At 39.9% G+C, this 24,220-nt stretch overlaps 1 protein-coding gene across 2 annotated transcripts in view; it reads right to left on the bottom strand.

Moving 5' to 3' along the window:
- The window catches only part of ERC2 (ELKS/RAB6-interacting/CAST family member 2), a 1,016,559-nt gene that overhangs the window by 391,573 nt on the left and 600,766 nt on the right, over positions 1–24,220 (bottom strand). For both annotated transcript variants that reach the window (XR_004059350.1, XM_030938245.1), the window contains exon 14: positions 10,450–10,610. Coding sequence is in view for 1 of the 2 variants with exons in the window: in XM_030938245.1 (XP_030794105.1) it covers positions 10,450–10,610 (161 nt within the window). In the remaining variant the exon portion in view is untranslated. The remainder of the gene's footprint in view (positions 1–10,449; positions 10,611–24,220) is intronic.

A 24,220-nucleotide genomic window follows, 5' to 3' on the forward strand; every position in this document is an offset into this window, starting at 1 on the left:
ACCTACATGGTGAGCTGGTCTTTAATGCCAAGAAAGCAAGCCAGAATCAAGAGGTCAAAGTCATCTACACAGAATGGGAAGTCCCCAGGCCACTACAACCCCTATGCCTGATCATTGTGCTGAATGGGAAAATAAATCCTGTGTGAATTCCATGTGAAAATAAATCAAGTTAAATCAGAGATGAGACCCTACAAAGCTCTTCTCTCTTCCCTAGTTTAAGAAACACCAGTCTAAAAAATGAGGCTAGTTACAGGTTTCTCAACCTCAGTACCACTGGTATTTTGGGCCAGAAAATTCTTTGTTGTTGGGGCTGCCCTATGTGTCGTAGGATGTTTAACAGCCTCCTGGCCTCTACCTACTGGATGCCAGTGGCACCTTCCCTCCAGTTGGGATGACCAAAAATGTCTCCAGACCTTGCCAAATGTTCCCCTGAGAGGTAAAACCACCCCTAGTTGAGAGCCACGGCCTCAGAGAATCACTGAATATTAATGAAGTCATGTGAGTCCACAGGCCTGTTACCAGATGGAAAGACCAGGTCAGGTGTATCTGGGCTAAACCAACTACAACTGGCAGAGTCAGGCTATGAACTAGGGTGCTCAGGGTTCTGCTCACTGCACCAATAATTCTTTTTCTTTGCTTTCTTTTCTCTTTCTCTTTTTTTTTTTTTTTTTTTTTTTTGAGACAGGGTCTCATTCTGTCACCCAGGCAGGAGTGCACTAATGCAATCACAGTTCACTGCAGCTTCAACCTCCCAGGCTCAAGAGATCCTCCTATCTCAGCCTCCTGAGTAGCTGGGACCACAGGTATGCAACACCATGCCTGGCTAACTTTTTGTATTTTTTTGTAGAGACATGGTTTTGCCATATTGCCCACACTGGTCTCGACCTCCTGAGCTCAAGTGATCCACCGGCCTCAGCCTCCCAAAGTGCTGAGATTACATAAATAATTATTCCTGCAGGATTTGATGTGTGATTCCTCTGTACTCTCAGCTCCTTAGTGTTTCTTTGTGTGATGTGGCTGCCCTGTCCCTTGCCTCAAGGGGTTAAATCTGGCAACACCCCCTACAGCATTAGATCAGGTACTGCTCAGAATTCTTTCAATATGTTGTTGCTCTTGGATTAGAAGAAAGGGCCAAGATTGCCTCCTCTGACTTGCCATCTTTTAGGAGGTTGGAAGGCCTGAATATTTTTTTTCCCTTTTTTTAATGGGTGACCTTCCCTAGCCCCTATGCGGCTGCTGTGAGGATAGAGATAACATGAAGTATGGTGCTTGGAATTATTTAAACTCTATGATTCACAAGCATTTAGATTATTTAACTGCTGATTATGATTATTTAAGCTGAAAGACTATACTTCTCTAGCTCAGAAAATGTTTGTATTTCCATTAAAAACCACCAGGCTGAGGGCCTTTTTGACTGACATTTTTCACTATTAAAACTATACATATAGTGCACGTTTTTGGCCAGAAGACAGTGTGTCCCTTATTTTGTTTTAAGATAAAGAAAGCCAACTTCAAAGGCCTTCTCCAACTAGCTCTCCTCAGGCCCCCTTCCTCCCACCACCTCCCCATCCTGCTGTCCTCCTGTCCCAAAGAAGGGAAGAAGCACCTATCTGCCCACTGCTTTCTACTATTTAACGAAAACTGGTGCCACTGTTCCCACACTTGAAATCTTACACTGATATCCCAAGTTCTTCATTGGGAGACAGTGCTCTCAGTCGCTAAGGCTGTGAACTATAGTGTCAAACAGACTTGTATTTGAGTTCCACATATATGAGCCTCAGTGTCTCCATCCACAGAATGGGGGCAATAATACTCCCCACCTCACAGGAGGTGACAGCACTATCTGGGTGAAGTACTTAGTCCATGGAATCAGCACTTAATAAGTGTTCACTGGTAATATTAATCCCATCACCCAAAGTCTGCATGCACTGAATAGTATATATGCCTGGGCTAATTTAATTCTCTGAAGACATTTTGATCCAAGATAGTACATTCCTCAATGTACTTTTACCTGACATGCAATTTCACTCATCCCTGCTTGGCTCATATATTTAATAACCTAAGAATTTTACGAAAAATAAATGCCTAAAAATTCAGGGAAAATTCTACTGTGGATGTATTAGAGCAGCGTCCTAAACCATGCAGTAACTTTCTTTTTTCTTTCTTTCTTTTTCTTTTCTTTTTTTTTATTGGTAGAGTTTCTGCATTCAAATTAAGTTCCTCAAGGGAAGGAACAAAAAAGATCCCAGTATTTCCTAAGTATCATCTATGTGACAGGGCATTTATTTAGTGGAATTACCTACAGGAGGGGTCTTGGAGATTGCCTTTGCCTTTCACTTGGGATGAAAATTTCCTCTGCAGCATGCAGAACAGGTGAGATCATTCCTACTGCTACAGAGTTCTTTTGCACTTAAAGAAAAATCTTCCTCCTCTCACATTTTGCCTACCAACTCTAGCACAATCATCTGAGGCAGCATGAATCAAGTCCAGTTTTCTTCTTACAGTCACTTCTTTAATAGTTAAAAGAAGCATCTGTCTTCCTGGCCTTCTCTGGACCTAATACCCCTTACCAGTGGAGCTATCCCCAGCACGATGAGATTTTCAGGTATACTTCAGCTTGTTTGCTCACTACATGCCTCCTCACAGTCTACCAACCATGGTACCCAGAAATGAACTCAGATATGCACTAAACATACATGTATACAAATAAATATCTGTTAGGAATAGACTAGAGGTGTAATTGCAAAGTTGTTTTTTACTGCTAAGTGACATAACATACCAGTTGACCTATTTTTCTTCACACTTCATTCACGTTGTCAGAGACTGCTAATTACCCCTAATATCCATTCTTTCCTTTCCTTCCTTGGAACTGGATTCCCAGAATGCAACTGAAGGCTACATTTCCCTGCTTGGTCTTGAAGCTAAGTATGACCATGTGGCTTAAAACCCTGGCCAGTGGGCTCCTTCCCCCACACTTGTTCTCACATCTAGTAAAATATAAGCTCCACCAACAGAAGGATTTTTGTTCATAGAGTCCTTTCTGTTCACTAAGAACAGGGCTTAGATAAGTGCCTAGGGCTTAGAACAGTCCTTGCACATAGCAGATGCTCAGCAAATATTGAATAAACTGTGAAATGACTCAGATGTCAATGGATGGGATGTGTAACTTCAAGGACAGGGAGGTTTTTTTCTCATGTCTCCTTTCTGATGGTTGGAATAGGGATTGTTGGATAGCTGGAACTGAAGCGAAAGTCTCACACTAAGAGGTGCAAGCAAATGCTAAAAATGGCAAAATGTCAAGACAGAAGGAACATGAGTCCCTAGTGATTACAAAGCTACTTGTATGAGCTTCTGGAATGTGGGGTTTTCTGATTCTTGCATTTGAAGCGAACTAGAACATCCCTCTATTCTAAAGTTATTTTCTTTATAGTTAAGTTTTACTTACCCACTATAAGTTTTATGTTCAGCATCGTTTTTTTGTCGTTTTGTTTTGTTTTTGCTGTAGACTATAAGCCATTAACTTCAGAGTTAAAAGAAGGAAACAGAAATCTGGAGTGGTAAGCAACTGTGCATTTATGTCACTGCCTGCAGCTAAAACCAAACTTGATTTTGAGTGAGTCATTTTTGTGACATTTATTCCTTCCCTCTCTGCTACCCGTCCTGAATCAGTACATGTAACTCAAAAAGCTTCAATAGGCTTCATCCATGTTCTAGCTGATTTAAATACCTGTTGGAACTGAGCAGGTAGTAAAGAGAAACAGATGACAAATAGGACATTCTAGGATACATGACCATAGTATTTAATAGTTTTTTAATTGGGCATGTTAAAGTTTTTCTAAATAAACTACTGGTTAGAGAAAGAATAGTATTATAACAAAAAAAAAAAAAAAAGAAAGAAAGAAATTCTTGAATGGAGAAGGCCAAATTGTAAATTAAAGACAGGATTAGTGTATGCTAACTGTAATGGATGTAAATAACATATTAATATATGTATAGCCTTTTGTGGATTAAAAATCACTTTCTCATGAATTTATAATCTCAGTCAATCCCCATAATATCTCTGTAGGCTAGCACAACCCTCTTGTTTATTGAGTTTATCAACTTTAAGTAACAATTGGCTTCAAAACTCTTCTCCCAGACTCCATTTATCCTGTCCAAATTGCTAGGCACTTAGGATTCCATCCTAAAAAAATGTGATTTGTCTTTTCTCATGTTGGCATGAAGTAAAAAATAAATTGATTTTATCATTTCTGCACCCTTGCTCTCCTTTGAAGGGTACTTACCTAATGAGTGGCTCTCTCAGAAAGGATCTTAGATCAAAGAGGCCAACAGGGTAATGCCCTCGAATAAGCTGCTGCCTTACCTCACTGTAAATGTCCTAAAATAATCCAGTGTATACAAAGACTTGTGAGGCTATCTGGAGAAGATGTCTAAAACCCAACAATACCCAGTAAATTAAGATGAATTGCACCATATCGTCAGATGAGTTAAAAACATAGGGGCCTGCTGAAAATGTTTGTATAAGCATAGGATATCACCACCAAAAGTCTAAAATAAACATTTCAAAAAATGTGACTATTAAGCAACTATCAAAACCCTTATTCAACTTAGCATTTTATACTAAATGAAAAATATCAATTAGGATGCCAGTCTACCTATTAAACTACTAAGTTTAAATCATCCAAGCAAATGCACACAGATTTTTAAGTACTGTATCTCACGGCCCTCAATTCCTTTTAGCCACAGATTTCAACTCCACCTGCCATACATTAAATAATTGGGCTTTGGTTACTGGAATGTAAGCTTATTAACTGGCATTAATAAAATCAAACATAAAATGATGTTCTTAATATACTTTTAATAAAATCCTTTTAAATATGAGTAAATGTAACAAAATTGAACCATTATGAAATGTTTTAGCGAGAAGTTTCGGATGTATTTTAAGTAAAAGAATAATCTTATACACAAGGAAAGATGAATATTATGTACTATGAAAATATATGGTTGGGAACTGTTAGTTTCTTCCAGCAGAGGAATAATAACCGGCAGTTAGAATACCAACCAATAAAGAACAGACTGAAGAAGGGTATTGCTGTGGTTTGAATATTTGTCCCCTCCTAAACTCCTATTGAAATTTGATCCCAGGTGGGGCCTAATGGGAGATTGGTGTTTCGGTTGTGGGGTGAATCCCTTGAATAGATTAATGCCCTCTCCCTTGTGGGTGAGTGAGTTCTCACTCTGCTAGTTTCCCTGGAAGAGCTGATTGCTAAAAAGAGCATGGCTCTTTCCCTCATCTCCACCTTGCTTCCTCTCTCCCCATGTGATCTCTGCACATACAGCTTTCCTTTCCCTTCTGCCATAAGTGGAAGCAGCCTGAGGCCCTCACCAGAAGCAGATACTGGCACCAAGCCAGTACTTTATCTATGTATCTATTCATTTATTTGCTTATTTGTGTATTCATTTCCTTCACTAATTTTATTACAATGCAAGCTCAACAAGGTCATGTTTGTTCATCTAAAACAGTACCTAGCACATGGTAGATCATCAGTGAATATTTATACATTTTTTAACTAATCCATCCTTTCGTTTTTCAAATACTTTTTGAGTGCCTACCATGTGACAGATTCTCAATATCCAACATTAAAAGAAAATTCCACTGTAAATAAAATAAAATCACATCCTGAGAAATCCTTACAATGGAAGAATCAGGCAATATTAACTCACTCTAAATCCAGTCAGCATTTAAAATAAGAAAAGCTAAAGAAGAATGGTAGGAGAAAATGTAGGTCAGTGTGGCACATGTCCCAAAATGACGTAACACAAAACAAAACTTTGGGTAAAAATTATACAGCCTAAGAGTGGATGTAACTATAAAAAGATAGTACCAGAGGTCACTGTGATGATTAAACAGTTCTGCATCTTGACGGTGGTGGTGGTGACACAAATCAACACATATGATAAAAGTGGATATGATTAAACACACACAAACACACAAGTGCATGTAAAACTGGAGAAATTGGAATAATGTTAATAGATAGGTAAAACTGGAGAAATTTGAAGAAGGCCGGTAGATTGTACCAATATCAATTTCCTCATGTGATATTGTACTTTAGTTATGCAAGATGTTACCAATTAGGGAAATGGTTGAAGGATATGAGAACCCTCTTTGTATTATTTCTTGCAGCAGCCTGACAATCCACAGGTATTTAGAAATATGTTAATAAAATAAAATTAAACAGCAGAATGCTTATCAAAACACTGGAACTGAGACAGATGCCCAATAATGATGTAAACCTATATGACAGTATATTGAGTAATTAAAAATAATACGATCCTATGTTTGCAACATAGAAGGTTGTTCACATTCACAAAAGAAGAGGGACTTGCAAAATATGCAAGTACGGTCCAATTTTCTTTACAAAATAAAGAGCATTTGCAAAAGTATACACCAAAATGCCATCAGTGTCTCTCTCTCCATGTTAGGATCATGAGTAATTTTTTCATGTTGTTTCTCTATACTGCCTCTTTTTTCCTTTAAAATGAACAATATCACCTAACAAATATCTAAACAAATATCTATCTTTGGATGGGGTTCAGGTAAATTCTGTATAGCTCTGGAACAAAAACCAAGACAAATGGAAAGACATTTCAGTTCAACATAAGGACAAATGAGCTACCTGTAAGAGCCATGAAACATGAACCACCACCTTATGGGCCCATGGCCTGCCATGGGAATGGTGTTCACCAGGGCCTGGTGAATTCCTTATGAGTAATCCTGTGAATGGGAGACTGGCTTGTGCAGGCTGGGAGGTTGGACTCAGTTGCTTTCCCATTCTAAAACTGTGCCATTTGGTTTGCAATGAATTTAACAGATACAACCTCTTATTTCAAAGGCCCCTTTTAGGTTTCAAAGCACTTTCACATGTGCTGGTTTATACTAATTTTAGTTTGCTACTTAAAAAAAGAAATCTTATCCCTATAAGAGTTCTATAGAGTAAGCAGGGCAGGTATTACCACCTCCATTTTACTGAAGAGAAAACTGAGGCAACCAGAGAGTGAGGTTTAATGTTATGGGGTGAGACAGAAATGAGCTATGAGATCACAGTTCCTTTCTCTTGACTCACAGCCCCACCCCTCTTCCCTCTAATATCACACAGCCTCTCCCTTCCCACCAGAGTTTGGAAACTGGGTAGACCTGACATAAAGATGCCTGTCTAAAGATGATGGGTGCCGGTTGAATGAAAAACCAACAATGCTTGGCACAGATGCTAACAACTCACCAACAATGATAATACCCATCTGACTGTTCCCACGAACTTACGTGGACTCAATCAATGTCAAGTAACCCGTGTGTCAATTCAGCTTAAACACTGTGATTGAACAAACCAGTGGTGAACTTGAACAGCCCAAGAGGCTGGTGCCTCTAGTTGAGGATCTCAGTCAATATACTTGCCCTGCATCTGAGTCCTCCCATAGTCCCAGGGCAGAAGCCCACAGGTTGGGCTTCTAGGCCAGTTAAATAGTGAATAGGGTCCATATCAGGCTTAATGAAGCAGGGCTTTGTTACTTTCACCAAAGGAATTAACACAGGAATTTTGTATTTATTTTGCAGTGGCAGCAGATTAAGCACTTCAGCAATAATGTGGCAATTCACCAAAAGAGGTCTTAGTTAGGTGCTATCTGAAACCATGAAGTTAAGTGGGAAAACATACACATGGAAAAAGTTTATATGTTTTAGAAAAATAAATCCAAATTTTAGATAAATGATACTCTTCACAAAGTATACTAAACAAAGGACATATTTTCATTGGCTGATAGTGCTATTTGCATACATATATCATTTTCTGTGTGCCAAGCCCTCTGCTGAGAACCCCTCCTCACAACCACTCCCATTCAAGTCATTACGGGAGGAAACTGGAAGTTTAGTGAGGTTAAGGGTATTTCTCCCAAGTCACACAGTCACCAGGTGGAAGCAACAGGATTCCACCCGGGGTCTGATGACTCACAAACCAGCATACTTCACCATTACTTGTTCTCTCAAAATGTTGAAAGTATATGCTCCTTTTATAAACAGGAAGTAATTAAAATTTCTTTATAATGGCATAATAAATCACTTCAGGAGATGGAGAGTTAACTTGAGAACAGTTGGAAAACAAGGAGAAAAACTAGGCTGGACTTGACACATAACACACAGGGAGGAAGAGGAGAGACAGGTGAACAGAAAAGAATACGGGCTGATTGAATCAATGGACCCGTATTGCTAATGCACTAATACTAGCATTGGCTATTGTTAATAAATTAATTTTATTCTATACTACATTTATTATGGAAAGTAAAATGCAAAAATAAAAACATATGCTAAATTTTTCAAGGGTAAAACTAAGTCATAAGTTGAATTTCAGTATTTTTTTTCTCCTTCATTCAAACATCAAATCCAAAATGAAGGTGGAAGTATATGTAATTCCAAAATCTTTCTCCATTCTTGTATAAATCATAACATTCCACCTTGTTTTCTAGGAAATGAAGTTTTATTGGTCAATATCAGCAAGATGGAAACTTTCTCAAATAAACCATTTTATGACCTTTGTATATAGATATTATAAAAAGATATAACTTTAGATTCTAACATGAAAACATTCATAAATGGACTTTCCATTTTGCATATTGCTGTTTCTTCAGTTTAACACTACACTATACTTTTGGTCTTTCTCAGCTGAGTGTTTATACACATATTGACAGTTGTAATTTTTCTGGGTGTCATTTAAATTCATACACATATTCCGCAACTAATTACATAAGTTAATCTTTTAAACAACAGTAACTATTGGCAAACATCAAGATTTTATGTATGCTGTGCTTATAAACATGTATCCTTTCAACAGTTTTAATAAATTAGTGATGAAGGTGATAATATCACAGATACTTAAAACACTTTTCTTCTTAGCTACATAAAATTCGGCCTCCAGTATTCAATCTAGTCACTCACTCAACAAACCGTTGAGCGCCTATCATATTCAAGACACTGTTGTGGGCAGCAAACAGTCACTGAGCACCTCCCATGTGCCTGGCACTGCCCTCAGCAGCATGATGACTACAGTGACTCAAACAGACACAAGTTCCAGTCTTAATGAGTTCACATAAATTCCTCAAGAAAATTAGATAGCAGAAATGGAGCTTGAGGTAAAAAACTGGTTTTGTCGTGGCCAGATGGCCTTAAGCAAATTATGTGAATCTCTCTGAGTCTCAGCTCCCTCAACTCTGAACTGAGTATAATCATACCTGTTCTTATTATATTATATTTGATTAGAAAAAAATGCTAGTTTATATGTGAAAAAAAAAACCCTACTTATTCTTTGGTCTTGGAGAAACTGAGGTAGTTGATGAGGAATAAATGTTTTGTCCTCATTATTAAATCCTTCAAACTATTTCATTCCATGCTTTCCATGATCTAAGCTTTCTGCGTTTAATGCTAACCATGTGTAAGGCTTGCTGGGTCACCATAAGGTCACTTCCATACCTAGCCACCAATTTCAAAGTCTGTGTTACAGGCTTAAGATGCCGTAATTATGTATGTTTCCCCTTATTGTGGAGGGAAGTTCGATTTAAATTATAACTTAGTGATTATTTCATTTAAAAACACAGAGATGCTCCTTGTTGACTAGTTCTTTACAAACAGACCTATTGCAATTGATATTTATGAAAATCTCTCAGTAATTTTCTTTCCTATGTTGTTCCGTGATGATGCTCTTTCATTGTGAGAATGAGATAAGACTGAGGTGTAGGTGGGTGTGTCACAGGACCACAGGACAACCATTTCCCAGCACTCAGCCCCACGTCATTGATTAAATCAAAGGAAGTGATTAGTTCCAATCCAATCTCCCTGATTTAGCTTCCCAAGCCCCCACCCGAGTGGGGTGTGGCGGGGATGTGGGATTTCCAACCTATTTTTATAAGCCCAGCAAATCAGAGTTTCACTTTCTAAACAAAGAGGTGCCAACCTTGAGACTCTGCGAGAGCCAACACAAACCAGGCATTGTACACAAGTGAAAAGAATATAATTAGCAAAGTTATAGTCACAATTAGGAAATACCTCCTCAGAAAAGTTTCCAGTTTACTCTGAGCAGCGCTCAAATTACCATTGTGCTTAACGAAGCCTCCGTCTCTTGGCTGGCTCAGACCTTTCCAACAGATCTATGAATCCCAGCACCATCCACAAAATACAGACACCCAAAATCTAGAGCTGGATCTGTATTTTTTTCAATAACAGATGTGAGAAATGTGCAAATGGAGACACCAAAGTTACAATTAAAACATAAGAAACGTACTTTCAGAAATGACCAGGCAAGTGTGAGCTAAATTATTCTTTCTCTGAGCTCTTTCTTCATCTTCTCTAGCCCTTCCCCTTTCCCACTCTCAAGAGAGGCTACAAAAGCAACAATGGGTGCTCACTTCATCTCCAGGATCTCCTCCAGCTGTTTCCTCCTCTCAATCCGGAGGTTGGCCAAGTGCGCTTCTTTTTCGGCCAGGGACTGCTGTGTGGAGGCGAGGCGTGCTTTGGTGGCATCCAGTTCCTGTCTGGTCTTCTCCAGTGCATTCATCAGTTCCTCTATCTGAAAGGCACATGGAGCTCTGTGTGTTATTTCTCCTTCATTCAAGCACAAGACATCCCTTGCTAGCCTGTGTTCCAACAATAAACACAAAGGAATCATAGGGATCCTCGAACTGGGCCGCTGTGTCTTGGAGCCCTTTCTTTCTTTGTCATTGAAACTATGAGGATGCAAACACCTAAGAATGATATAATGGACTCTGGGGAGTTGTGGGGAAAAGCTGGGAGGAGGTTGAGTAATAAAAGACTACACATTGGGTTCAGTGTATACTGCTCGGGTGATGGTTGCACCAAAATCTCACAAATCACCACTAAGGAGCTTACTCATATAACTAAATATCACCTGTTCCCCCAAAACCTATGGAAATAAAAAATTAAAACAAAACAGAGCAAAAATCCTTAAAAAATGTTTCAAACACAAGAAAAGTCCAAATTTCTCCAAGGTCCTTGTTCAATTGGATTGCCCAATAACCTTTATAAAAACTACTTAATGTATTTATTAGAATTGGGGGTGAATGGCTTGACCCAATTTCAACCTCTGTTTGGCAAAAGTCTCAGATACTTCCTCACCACTGAAGGAAGGCAACACTCAAAAGGCATTTTGCCCAGCACAATATACTTTTGTGTGTAGGCCCCAGAGTACTTTGACAGGAAGTTAATCTACGTGTTTCAAATTCGGTCACATTTTAACCTATCAAAGCTGTGTTTGGTAAAAGCTATTCGATGTCCAGGGAGCCTCAGGAGTCCCTCTCACCTCACCTCCCAGCCTTACATTCAGGAAGCAAGGTTTGGCCAAAGGTAAACAGAATTCCAGCCACAAAAGGTTCAAGTTTGGTTTGCCCCTGAAGTTTGAGAGGGTTCTAAACTTGAAATAAATGACATGTAACTTTTATAGGGTGCTAATACACCGTAGAAATAAGCCAGACTATCAAATATCCAGGGTTTTCAGCCAGGTCCCAAAAAATGAGACCCAGGAGCCCTGAGGCAAAGCCTTATCCTCCCCAAACCTTTGGGGACTTTTAAAAGGCAACACACAACAAAAAAGGCTGGTGTTTATGGTTCCGTTCCAAAGACTTCCGTGGAGCAACCTGGTAAAATGCCATCCCTTGCACAGATGTAGGCTGTGTCCACCCTGCTGATCCAAAATCATGATTCCAGGAAGTTTCTAGATTCGAGTTGATGTTTGGCTTTCTAAAACACCCCTTCCAGCTGAACTTGGCAGAATAGGCTCATCCATCACTAAAGTCAACAGAACGCCCTTCAAAATGTGTCAATGACATGTTAAGTTCCAATTCATAAAGACTTTCTACACAATTTCTGCAGTTTTACATGGAATTTATTCAGAATAAGCATTATAGTTTACATCCAAGGTAAATTATATACTTTTAAGATTTAGAGGCCGGGCGCGGTGGCTCAAGCCTGTAATCCCAGCACTTTGGGAGGCCGAGACGGGCGGATCATGAGGTCAGGAGATCGAGACCATCCTGGCTAACACGGTGAAACCCCGTCTCTACTAAAAATACAAAAAATTAGCCGGGCGAGGTGGCGGGCGCCTGTGGTCCCAGCTACTCAGGAGGCTGAGGCGGGAGAATGGCGAGAACCCGGGAGGCGGAGGTTGCAGTGAGCTGAGATCCAGCCACTGCACTCCAGCCTGGGCGACAGAGCAAGACTCCGTCTCAAAAAAAAAAAAAAAAAAAAAAAAAAAAAAAAAAAAAAAGATTTAGAAAACCCTTCATTTTGCCCTGATAAAAAGAGGAAATTTTATGATCATGTAATTTAAATCAAAGCCAAAACCAAAAAGAGTTTAAAAAGCAAGGAATATAAAGAACAACCTATGAAAGTGACAAAACCACCCCTATTTAACTGTAGAGTAAATTGCATTATTCTTTAACTTTACAAATCTATACAGTTTAAAAAGTATTAATAAACTTTTTAGTTTCTCATATAAGTTCACAGGACATCACAAATATGACTAGAAACCCAAAGCAATATGTGATGAAGTTAAAGTAGAGTTTTAAGTTTTCCTCCCTTTTTCTATTTTTGATACACTCAATAGCAGTGACCCCCAAAAACTCAGAATTATGATCATTCCATATGCCAATTCAGATAGTCTGCCTGACCCTCCATATGAGGTGGTCTGTGTCCTCATGATTCCTTTTCTGTCATAAATCGTTCTTTATTTCAAACATAATATTGATTTCAGAGGAGTGGGAGGTCTCCATTATTCTCATTTGTTCAATCTCTCTCATTCATCGAAGCTGACCTATCTGCAATCTGTAGACACGGAGCTATTCAGCTGGGTTTCCAAGTCTTAGGTCACCTGCCACCGGACCACTTAGGGCAAACACTAGCTAGTTCTACATTAACCCAACTTTAAATGACACTTTAGCCTAATGATTTCAGGCTGCTCCAGCCATTTCAGCAACAAGCACATGGAGAAACCTGGGCACCTGGGAGACATAATCCAGAGTTGTAAGTGATGGAGATGCCACTGGCCTCCAACATCAGTAACTGCTAGTATCAGATGAGACGAAACTGCTCCTCTCAACACCTTGGAAGCAGAGTTTTAAAATAAGTTCCCAGGCCAAGCTCCTCACTCTTCCTAATTTGAATGGCCCTGGACAGTGAGTATTGTACACTGAGGACCATGTGGGGCACTGGCCTCAGAATACATCCTTCTAGTCTTAGCATGACCACTGTTTCTCTCTGTAACTTTTTGCAAACAATCATTATACCCTTGGAATCTCAGTTTCCTAGATGATGCCCATGGGTTCTTCCTGTGTTTAATATTCTAGAGACCTGAAAGCTGTTTCCTTTGCTGCCAAAACAAGAGCCTTAGAAAGCAAAAAATATGTCCCCTGGTGTGGTGATCATTACGGTGGTTTCACAATATCCTAGTTCCCTTCCTTACAGGCACGTGGTAGGACCACACTTCCCCTCACCCTTCGAATTGGCTGTGGCTTTGGCCAATTAAAACCACTGTCATTTCCAGGTAGAAACATTTAAGTGGTAGTGTTCAACTCCAGCGTTACCCTTTCCCTGCCATGGTGACCGTGGAAGCAAGTTTCAGACGACATCATTTTCAGCCTGAGTCCCCGAGTGACCACAATGAAGCCCAGGGCAAACCCACATCACATAGGCAAAATATAAACCTTGTTGTGCTTCCCCACTGAGATTGGGGGTGGTTACTCCCAGCATAACCTGGCCTATCTTCACTGGTGAACTGTCTGATTCTTTTTTTTTTTTTCTTTTTTTTGAGACGGAGTCTTGCTGTGTCACCAGGCTAAAGTGCAGTGGTATGATCTCGGCTCACTGCAATCTCTGCCTCCTGGGTTCAAGCGATTCTCCTGCCTCAGCCTCCCGAGTAGCTGGGATTATAGGCGCGTGCCACCACACCCAGCTAATTTTTGTATTTTTAGTAGAGACGGGGTTTCACCATGTTGACCAGGATGGTCTCAATCTCCTGAACTCGTGATCCACCCGCCTTGGTCTCCCAAAGTGCTGGGATTACAGGCGTGAGCCAACTGCCTGATTCTTATCAAGTTCTCTATGCCTGCCTCCATCTCCCCACCACAGTCATCTCTCATCAAGAGGAAAGTGCTTGTTATTCTTGCTGTCACATGGTATTTCTACTCTTGCAGGCCACAAGTAACTCCCTTCTTGCCAAATGTCTTTTCTTAATGTGTAGTTTGCATAGCTAAACACATCCCCAAGTCTCTATTCCTTCTTTGAAATACCATTTTAACTGATTGATTGTATATATGTAGTTTGTGTCTTCATCACCAGATTAAAACCATGGCATTATTATGGTGTGAGTGAGATGAGCTGCTCATATTTCTCAGCTTCCATTTCCTCATCCACATTTACCTCAACAGGTAAATAGGGAACCCTATTGCTTGCCTATCAGATGATTGTGGGCACATTAAGTGAGATGATGTAGCCCATAAAGCATTTATTCCTCTTCTTCTGATATCAAGAAATTAATTTTTTTTCTGATAATAAGAATAAAGTGTGGCCAGGCACCGTGGCTCATACCTGTAATCCCAACACTTTGGGAGGCCAGGGCCAGTGGATCACTTGATCACAAATGGTGACCCCAGGAGTTTGAGACCAGGCTGGGCAACATGGCAAAACTCCATCCCTACAAAAAGTACAAAAAAAAAATGTAGCCAGGCATGGTGATATGCACCTATAGTCCCAGTTACCCTAGGGGGCTGAGGCAAGGGGATCACCTGAGCCTGGGAGGTCAAAACTGCAATGAGCTGTATTATGCCACTGCACTCCAGGCTGGGTGACAGAGTGAGATCCTGTCTCACAGAAAAAAAAAAGAATAAAGTATATTCATTGTAAAAAATATGAAAGATCCAGGTATGAAAATGGATGAAATCTTTCTTCTTAAGATTAAATAATAACATCATTTTTAGTTAAGATTCTCCCAAATCCCACCACCTAGAGGTAAACATTATAAACATTGTTATAATTTCTCTATGTATTTGTGTATACATATAATTGAGATGCTACATATAAATATATACATAATTTTGTATATAACTGATAAATGATAAGCATTTTTCTTTTGTAATTAAATTGTCTTTTAGAAATACAATTTTAACGTGTGAGCAGTGCTCTATCCACTCCTCATCTTCCTGAAACTGATGCTTCTCTTAGTGTTATGGTCTGAAAGTTTATGTACCCCCACAATTCATATGTTGAAATCCTAACCTCCAAGATGATAGCATTAAGGGATGAGGACTTTGGGAAGTGATTAGGTCACGGGGGCAGAGCCCTTCTATATGGGATTAGTGACCTTATGAAAGAAGCCTAAGGGAGTCTGTATATTCCCTTTCACCATGTAGGGAAACAGCAAGATGTCAGCAGTTTGCAACCCAGGAGAGGGCCCTCACCAGAATCTGACCATGCTGGCACCTTGGTCTTAAGACTGCCTAGCCTCCAGAATGTGAGAAATACATTTCTGTTATGTATAAGCCACCTACTCTATGGTATTTTGTTAGAGTAGACCAAATGGACTAAGACACTTAGGAACATGTTTCCCTGTTTATTTTGCAAATTACTCATCTTCCTGCAGCCCATAACTGGGTCTTTCTCCTTGTGACTCCGTCCTAGAGGCATTTCCACCATCCACATAGAAATACAGGGGATGCATTGAGGTCTGTCTCCACAGTTCTCACCTTTATGTAGATACCTCTCCAAACCTTATCTCCTTTTTCCTCATTTGACCTCTTTCACATGTACCTAACCACCTGTTGATCACAGGTGGATCTGGATCAACAGGTGGTTAGGTCCTATCTGGATGTCCTAATATTACTTTAAACTGAGGATGACCAAAATCCAACTCTTGATCCATGTACACCTGCCTAACCCAAACCCCTATCACCTGTCCTCACCCTCCCAACTTGCCGCTCCCTAACACATCCACCATTTTGGTCCAAGGCCCTGACCTTTTCTCAGTCATTCATGTTTAAGACCTCAGAGCCACATTTATCTTCTCCTTCCTCTTTGACTTTCCATTCATCACCAACTCCGAGAGTTCTATTTTGGATATATTTCTTGAATCCATCATTCCCTTCTATCATTACTTTTGACACCCCAAGCTCAGGTCGCTTCCCCTCCCACATGTATAATAAGGTTGAACATAATTATGCATGCATACATATATGTATATATATGTGGGCTTTCACATGTATGCACATATGCTCATGTGTGTATCCCTAGCCTCTGTCTCTACCCTTACCCCTAAGTGAGGACATGGCTTTGCCCAATCATCTATAACAATAGTGCTTCTAGTATTATATGAAGTAATGACTGTAGAGCTCTTAGTGCTGAGCCTGGCAAAGATGAAAACACTTAGTATATTCTTAACACAAGAGGCAGAGCAGCATAGTGACTTAGAAACATAATTCAGGAGCTAGACTGCCACTTACTAGATGTATAAATTCACTCTAAGTGAATTATAACTTTTTTCCCCAGGTGGAAAAATTGATTTCATGTCAGAAAAATAAAATAGTATTTACATTTAATAAATAATATTCAATAAGGACTATTACAAAATTATAGAAATAAACTGTTTACCTTCATGAAAGAATCTAGACAAAATTTTCTAGGTTTCTCAACTAAACTCAGAGGCAAAATTTGCTTTAAATATGTATTAATTATTGCCATTGCTATGTGAAAATTAAGTTATAGTAATTTTTACTCAAATTACATTAAAATGCCCAGAATATGGATTATGTGGCGACAATATAAGAATAGAATTGACTTTTTAAAAAATGTTAGCTTTAGGGGCTACATATGCATGTTTGTTACATAGGTATACTGCATGTGGGAATTGGGCTTCTATGTGTACCCATCACCCAAATATTGAACATTATACCCAACAGGTATTTCTTCAAACTTCATCTCCCTTCTTCCCTCCCCGCTTTATAAAAAAGAAGGAAATCAGGTCCTTTGCAGCAACAAGGATGGAGCTGGAGGCCATTATCCTACACGAACTAACTCAGAAGGAGAAAATCAAGTACCACATGTTCTCACATGTAAGTGGCAGCTAAACAATGAATTACAAAACTCTGAGCCTCAAGTACCTCTTGTGAAATGGAGCTAATAACATAACTTAGCTCAAAGGGTTTTTATGATGATTAAATGGGTTCACATGGGCAACGCTCTCAGCACAATGCCTAGTACTCAGTAGTGCCACAGAAGTGTCAGCTCTTATTAACGCAGTGCCCAGTCAGTATTCAGCCCATCTATGTCTGCGTATTGCTCCATTCACCAATGCTCAACCACACATACACATGCACATATACCCCTGGACTGCCCTACATTCACTCCTCTGCTTACCAAAACTGCCCATTCTTTAAGGCCCTGTCTACACCTGACCTCCTTCACAGCTTGCAGTGATCAAAAGCTGGAGCTCTAGAAGCAGTCAGATCTGGGTCAAGTTTTGGTTCCACCTATAAGATCTTTGACCTTAGGCCAATCTTAACCCAATGTTTCCTAAACTTTGCTGCACGTTAGAATCCCTTGGGAAGCTTTTAAAAATGTTGATGCCGTGGTCACACTGCTCCTAATTAAATCAAAATATTTGAGGGTGGGAGCCAGGCATCTGTATTTTATTAAAGATCCAGGTGATTCCAAAGTGCAGCCAAGTCTGGGAACCCTAGACATTACTGACCTCTCTAAGCCTACAGATCCTCCCCTATAAAGTAGAGAGGGGGCAGAAGCAGCCACACAGGATTGACATAAGCGTAAAGTGAAATAATGCATAGCAAGTACCCTGCCTAATGCCCTGGAAGGCGCCAGCACATGCCCATTCCTAGCCACACTACTTTCACCCAACCTGAGTGCCTTCAGTTTTCATTGCCTGCACCCATTCTGCACAATACTTATGCTTAGTTGCTATAGTACAACTGGATTACAATCCCTGGAGGGCAGAGACTGTATCACCATCTTCTTTGGAAGTCCCTTCAGCACCTGACATAGCACCAGTATCCACACTCAATAAATACCTGTGCAATGGGAGGAAGGGGAGCACAAAAATGTGATTCTGAAACACCCTCATTTGACCCACTTAGTGCAATGATGGATGAAGTGTAAGTCCAAACTTGATACTTTCCTACCCCATAAATCAGTGGTCCCTTCGCCATCCTCAACAAATGCCCTTCAAGTTCTTGCTCTCTGTTTGCTTCAAGAACCTTCTCTTTGCTATAGGATGAGGGGGCTCAGTTACTTGGCTCCTGAAAGGATGGAGGCCCTGTGTTCGCTGCCACCTCAGCAGCTGCCTGGAGAACCCAGGAACCTGTGAGTTTCACAGAGACACAAAAAAGATGTCCCAGGTTCTGCGCTGGCACAGAAGCATGTGGCTTTTAGTCCTGCTATGCATTCCACAGGCTCTGTCCTGGGACCTGGGAGATACACACTCCCTTCCTTCATTCCACCACCTCACTGGGCATCTCCCACATGCCATGCACTCTGCTGGACACTAGCCACAGGTCTGTCTTCAGAAGGGTTTCCACAGGGAAGTTGGGAATCAACAAATTACTTAATCACAATTGTGATTTTAAAGAAAAGTACTGGGTGGTGCAAAAGAGTAAAACAACAGCCCATCCTGCACTAGGCACTGTGGCTGGCCTCCCTAAGGCAGGCAACTCAAGTAGCCTGGGGAAGTGCAGGTGGTAGCCCTGGCTGGAGGAGGCCCTGTGGTCCCATTCTTCAGAAAAATGCTAGTTGGAGAATCACAGTAATTAAGAGACAATAAAAGCTTTTGACAGTCCAGCAGGAAAGCAACCCACTTGTCTCTATTTAACACAGCATGTGCTTCTTCTAGAAATACATCTATTAGTAATTCACCAGACAATAATATTTCCTGTGGAAAAAAGTTTTAGAAAAGGTGTTTAATTGCTAAAATGTCATTTTCAGTGAAAATAGGATTCCAAGCCACCTCAGAAGTCTTCCAGAATATTCCAGATGCTTCACTTAAAATAATTTCCTAAAAGGTCCTCAAATGTGGCAAGACTGGAATTCTGATTTTATATCTAAGATTACATTTTTAAAATACATTGGCTTGGTGTTACATATCTAGAACATAATAAAGGTTTCTTCAAGCTAGATGTTGATTTGGCCTCATCAGTTACAAAAAAAGAAAAAAAACCCTGAATAATTGTGTGCCATTTCTGATTGTATTAGTCATTCTATGTTGCAGATCATTAAAACTCTCTTTTAAAATAGTTGTTACCAGGAAATATTCAACTGTATTTGAATAATTCATAACTGTTCACTTTCAGAATAATGAAGTCATCACCTGGCTTTTTAAAACGTCCAGTGTTTACGCATGGCTCTGGAGAAACCATCGGATCTCTTAAAGTGAACAGTGGAGCCTTAAAACAATAAAATAAAAAACCCGTTTAAGACCTTAAATCATTAACATGTGTCGACTTAAACTTACACATACATTTGTGTTGTTTAACTAAATATTTGAAAACCAGCCTCTCTCTCAGTTATCTGCCAGGACCCCACTCCGGGTTCCATGCATCTCTTTCTGACGCGTGGCAGCTTCCTGTGCTTTTCAAGAGGCTTGCTTGGCAAGAGCTGATCCTCAAATATTTTGATAAAGCTATTTTTTCCCCTTAAATTATATGTCAGCATGGAGTTGGTGTGTATTTTGTGTTAATGATTTGGAATTTTTAAAGCTATATTTTAAAAACAGACAGGCTCTTCTGAGTTAGGCTCCACCATCCATCCTGGTTTCCTGTCTTCATTCCATCCTGAGTGCAAGAGGATGGTAGTTTTCAGTTTGCACCAGAACACAGAGCCAATGAAACCCCCACATCCCAGGTTGCAGCAAATCTGGAATGTGAATTGGTCCTGTGGGAATAGCTGGACTTGGCCCAGCTCAACTCTGGGCACAGAAGGTCACCCTGAGATCAAAAAGTGAAGATAAACGCTTAAACCCCCTCCTCAGCAGCAGCAACTTCTCTGACAGTGATGCTGGAGGCTGAAGGATCTGTTAAAACAAGGACTTCTAATCTTATTTTTCCAATTACCCTTATCTGACATTTCTATCTCTTCCTCCCTCCCACCTCCCCACTGCAGCCTTAGAGTGACACCTTTTGGAAAAGGTTGAAACTGAAAATCCCCAGACTGCTTTCGGCCTGGACCTGACCATCCTTAAGACTGTGTTTGTAATTTGTTTTCTTCTCACTGAAGTTTAAGCATCAAGGAGCTTTGCTTACATTGGCTGCCTCTGGTCCTTCTCCTGCAAACAAGTGCCCACATCAAGAACATTAGTTTGGGCTCAAACTCTTTTGATTTTTACAACATTTTACATTCTGCCTTTCCTATTCTCTTCCCAGGCTTATTAACAAAACTTCACACCACAATAAGAGAAGGATAGAGAAGAAATGTGCAAAAATACATACATCTGACTTAAGAGTCTGTTAAATGAGAAAGTGACAGAATACAAATGAATGACACTTTCTCCAAAATGCCCTTGAGCACTCTTCATTCCAGATGGGATTGGGCTCAGTGGAACTTCCTCGAGGAAAAGGCTGTGGGGATGTGCTTCTGGATATGTAGTGAAGGTATATCTCGAGCAACTGGGAGGCTTTATTATACACTTGTCACAGTTCTGCAGCGTGGCAGAGATGGCCTTCTCTCTAACAGCCTGCGACATTCTTGAGAAGCAGTATAGACATAGTAAAGAATGTGGACTATGAAGTCAGAAAGCTTGGGTCCCCATCAGGCCCCAGCTACATGCTGACGGCATGATTTTAGGAAACGAGCTTGACCTCTATGTACATCAGTTTCCTCTTCAGCAAAATGTGAATAATAACTGCACCTTCTGGAGACCTTGTGAGGAATACGGGCACTACAAAAGCAACACGCTTGGCACATAGTAAGCATGCAACCACCCGAGATTGTCATTAACAGTGGTATTAGCTTAAACACTAGTACTTAATTTTCAGCCTATAAGAGGATACACAAGCAAGACAACGGGTTGGATTTCCTATTTTTTTTACATTTTCCAAAATATGCATCACATTTTTCATCTTCAATGGAAAGGTGAAAATTTTCACTACGAAACATGCTTTATAACAAACCAAATTAATCATATACAAAACATGCATTGTTCATATTTTAATCTTACTTAGGCTAAATTCCAAACATAAAGATGAAGGAACTGGAGAAGAAAATAGAGAAGCGTTGCCCAATAGAACTTCCTGCAATGCTGGCAATGTTGTAACTTGTTCTGCCCAATATGTATGCCACTAACTACATGTGGCACTTCCAATGTGTCTGGTGCAAACCAGGAAATGAATTCTTTTTCATTTAACATTAATTAGAATTTAAATGTAAATAGTCACAGGTCTATTGGCTACTGCATTAGAAAGTGTAATATCAGAACATCTCATTTTCACAGCTTTGTTGTCCAGTGGTGATGTTCAGAAATTATCTCAGTCTTTGTGGGACCTTTACCTTTTTTGGTCATAGGAAAAAAACATTTCAATTCTTTTAAATTCAGTATAAAGAATGAATTACTATTTGATCCAGTGGTTTTACTTTCTGGATTTATTCTAAGGATATATAATAAGGGATTTTCCCAGAGAGGAATTTACTCTAAGAATATAATAAACATATTCATCACAATGTTATTTATAAAAATCAGAATAAAAGCTTGTATGTGTATGGATATATTTACATATATACACCCAATACATACATATACAAACATATATATGTATACATATCTTCAAAAAATTAGTTACAAAAATTATGGAGTACGTGTGTGTGAGTGTGTGAGAGAGAGAGTGTGTGTGTGCGTGTGTGTGTGTGGTTTAAAAGTGTTACAAAGAAATTAAATAATAAATTACGGGCACCATATTGTTGAGATGTTGGTCAGATATTAAACACTAAGCAAAAAGATTTAACATAAAGGAAAGATGCTCATGAAATCTCAAGTGAGGAAAGCAGGTGGTAAACAGTAGATACAATACAATCTCAACTATGTGTTGGGATTTTTTTGTATATTCGTAGGAAAAACAAAAAGAGGGAAATGTATCAAACTATTCACGATGGCTTTGCTTCCAGGTTTAGGGATTTCATACTCATTATATATTTCTTTGTACTTATTGATAAAAATATATATTACAAATGTTTACAAAAAGAGCAATTAAACCAATTTCAACTAAGAAAGATCTGCCTAGAAAATATTTCTGATCCCATGGAAAAAGCAGTTGCAGGTAAACCATAGCCTCTAAAGGAGAGGTACGAAGCAGGCCTCCAGAAAAAGATGGGCCCTCTGGCAGCAGTTACAATGGCAGCTAACTTTAGCCAAAAGCACCTTAAGACGGGCTACTCTTTAAGGCAGTGGTATGTTGGTTCTGAGAGTCCCTTCGATTATACTGGTTATAATCCGGGTTCACTAGGGAAAGCCCAAGTGTTAGTGACTCTAGAGCTGTCACCAGTAATTCCTGCCACCTCCACCCTGCCCCACAATGCACTTTACTCATTTCACCTTGTTCTCTAATAAAGTTCCTATGGGTTTTGGAAGTCCAATGTGTTCATTTTCTTTCTTGTTATGTTTGGTGCTTGTTTAGCTTTGTCTGATTTTGTTATTATCATTTTGTTTCTGCAGCACTCAAAATAAGCTGTGAGGCCCTAGAAAATCAAAACCATTTGTCTAGGCTATTTGGCCATCTCCATTAGCAGAGTCTGTTCACTCTCATTCAACAAATCAGGGTGGTGTTCTCAAACAAACCCACTTTCTTATAATGCAAGGATCAGTGCTGGGGCAATTCCAAGGAAGGAGAAGAAAATGGGGTTCTTTTACTTTGAGTTCCCCTACTGACTTGGCTCTGGAAGAGACACCTACTGATGATGACAAATTTCAATCAGCTCAAATCAAGCCTGACTCCAAGCCTGATATCTCTGGATCCTTGCATCACAAGATCTACCTTGAGCAATAGGAAGTGGCTTCCCTGTATGTCATCTTGTTCTTTTAAGCACATGGAATCCAATGCACCCTTGCATCCTCCACCTGGCACAGCCTCTTCTCAAACACACAGTAGATAGTCAACAGATGTGGGAGGGAGGTTGGGAGGGAGAAAAGAAGAGAAGGAGCCATACTGTAGAAAGATAACCTTTACTGGCGATTTAGATAATATCCTATTTGATTCTCACATATTCCCAAAGAAGCAGACCATTTAAATGATGGATAACTTAAGCTCAGAAAGAGTAAAGGATTTTCAGGTGGTTTACTTTTTACCAGGATCTGAGACTGATTGTTGAATACAAATATAATAGGAGAATTGTTAGAGAGGACTCTGCTGAGAGGCTCTGGGAGGAAACCCTGGACCACAAGACCCTCAAGGGCAAGAAAATCCCTGGTTCATTTTCTGTCACATAGTCAGCACCCACAAATGCATGGATGAACATAAATTAGTGATGGATCTTGGGTCCCTTTCGTTTCACTGGAGTAGAATAGTCATTATCTGTTTTGATCCCAGCACAGTTCCAAAATGTCTTAGTTGACTTTTGTATTCTATTTAAGTTTTCCATTATTATACAATAAATTATCATAAGCTTGGCTCCTCATAGTTCTACAGGTCAGAAGTCTAGGCAAGGTGTGACTGGGTTCTCCACTCAGAGTCTCATAAGGTTGCCATCAAGATATTGGCAGTCTACTTTCTCATCTGGAGCTCAGGGTCCTCTTCCAAGCTCATAGAGTTGAAAGATTATTCAATTCCTTGCAGATGTGGGTCTGAGGTCACCTTGTCATGTCCAGCTCATAGAGGCCACCTGTATTATTTGCCACACTGTCCCCTCAAATCTTTAAAGCTAGCAAAAGGAGAATCTCCCTCACATCAAATCCATCTCATGCTTTAACTCTCCTTCAGTAAAAGCGCAGCACCATTTAAGGGCTCACCTTAAGGATTAATTAAGTCAGGCCCACCAAAGATGATGTCCCTTTCTTAAAGTCAACTGTGCCAAATAGCACACTTAATCATGTGAGTGACATCCCATCACATCCACAGTCACTATCCATAAGGTCAATGAGGCCATTCCCATACTCCGAAGGAAGAATCCCTCCACAAAATACCA

Source organism: Rhinopithecus roxellana, chromosome 1 (assembly GCF_007565055.1).
Source record: "Rhinopithecus roxellana isolate Shanxi Qingling chromosome 1, ASM756505v1, whole genome shotgun sequence".
In the NCBI taxonomy this organism is placed as follows: domain Eukaryota; kingdom Metazoa; phylum Chordata; class Mammalia; order Primates; family Cercopithecidae; genus Rhinopithecus; species Rhinopithecus roxellana.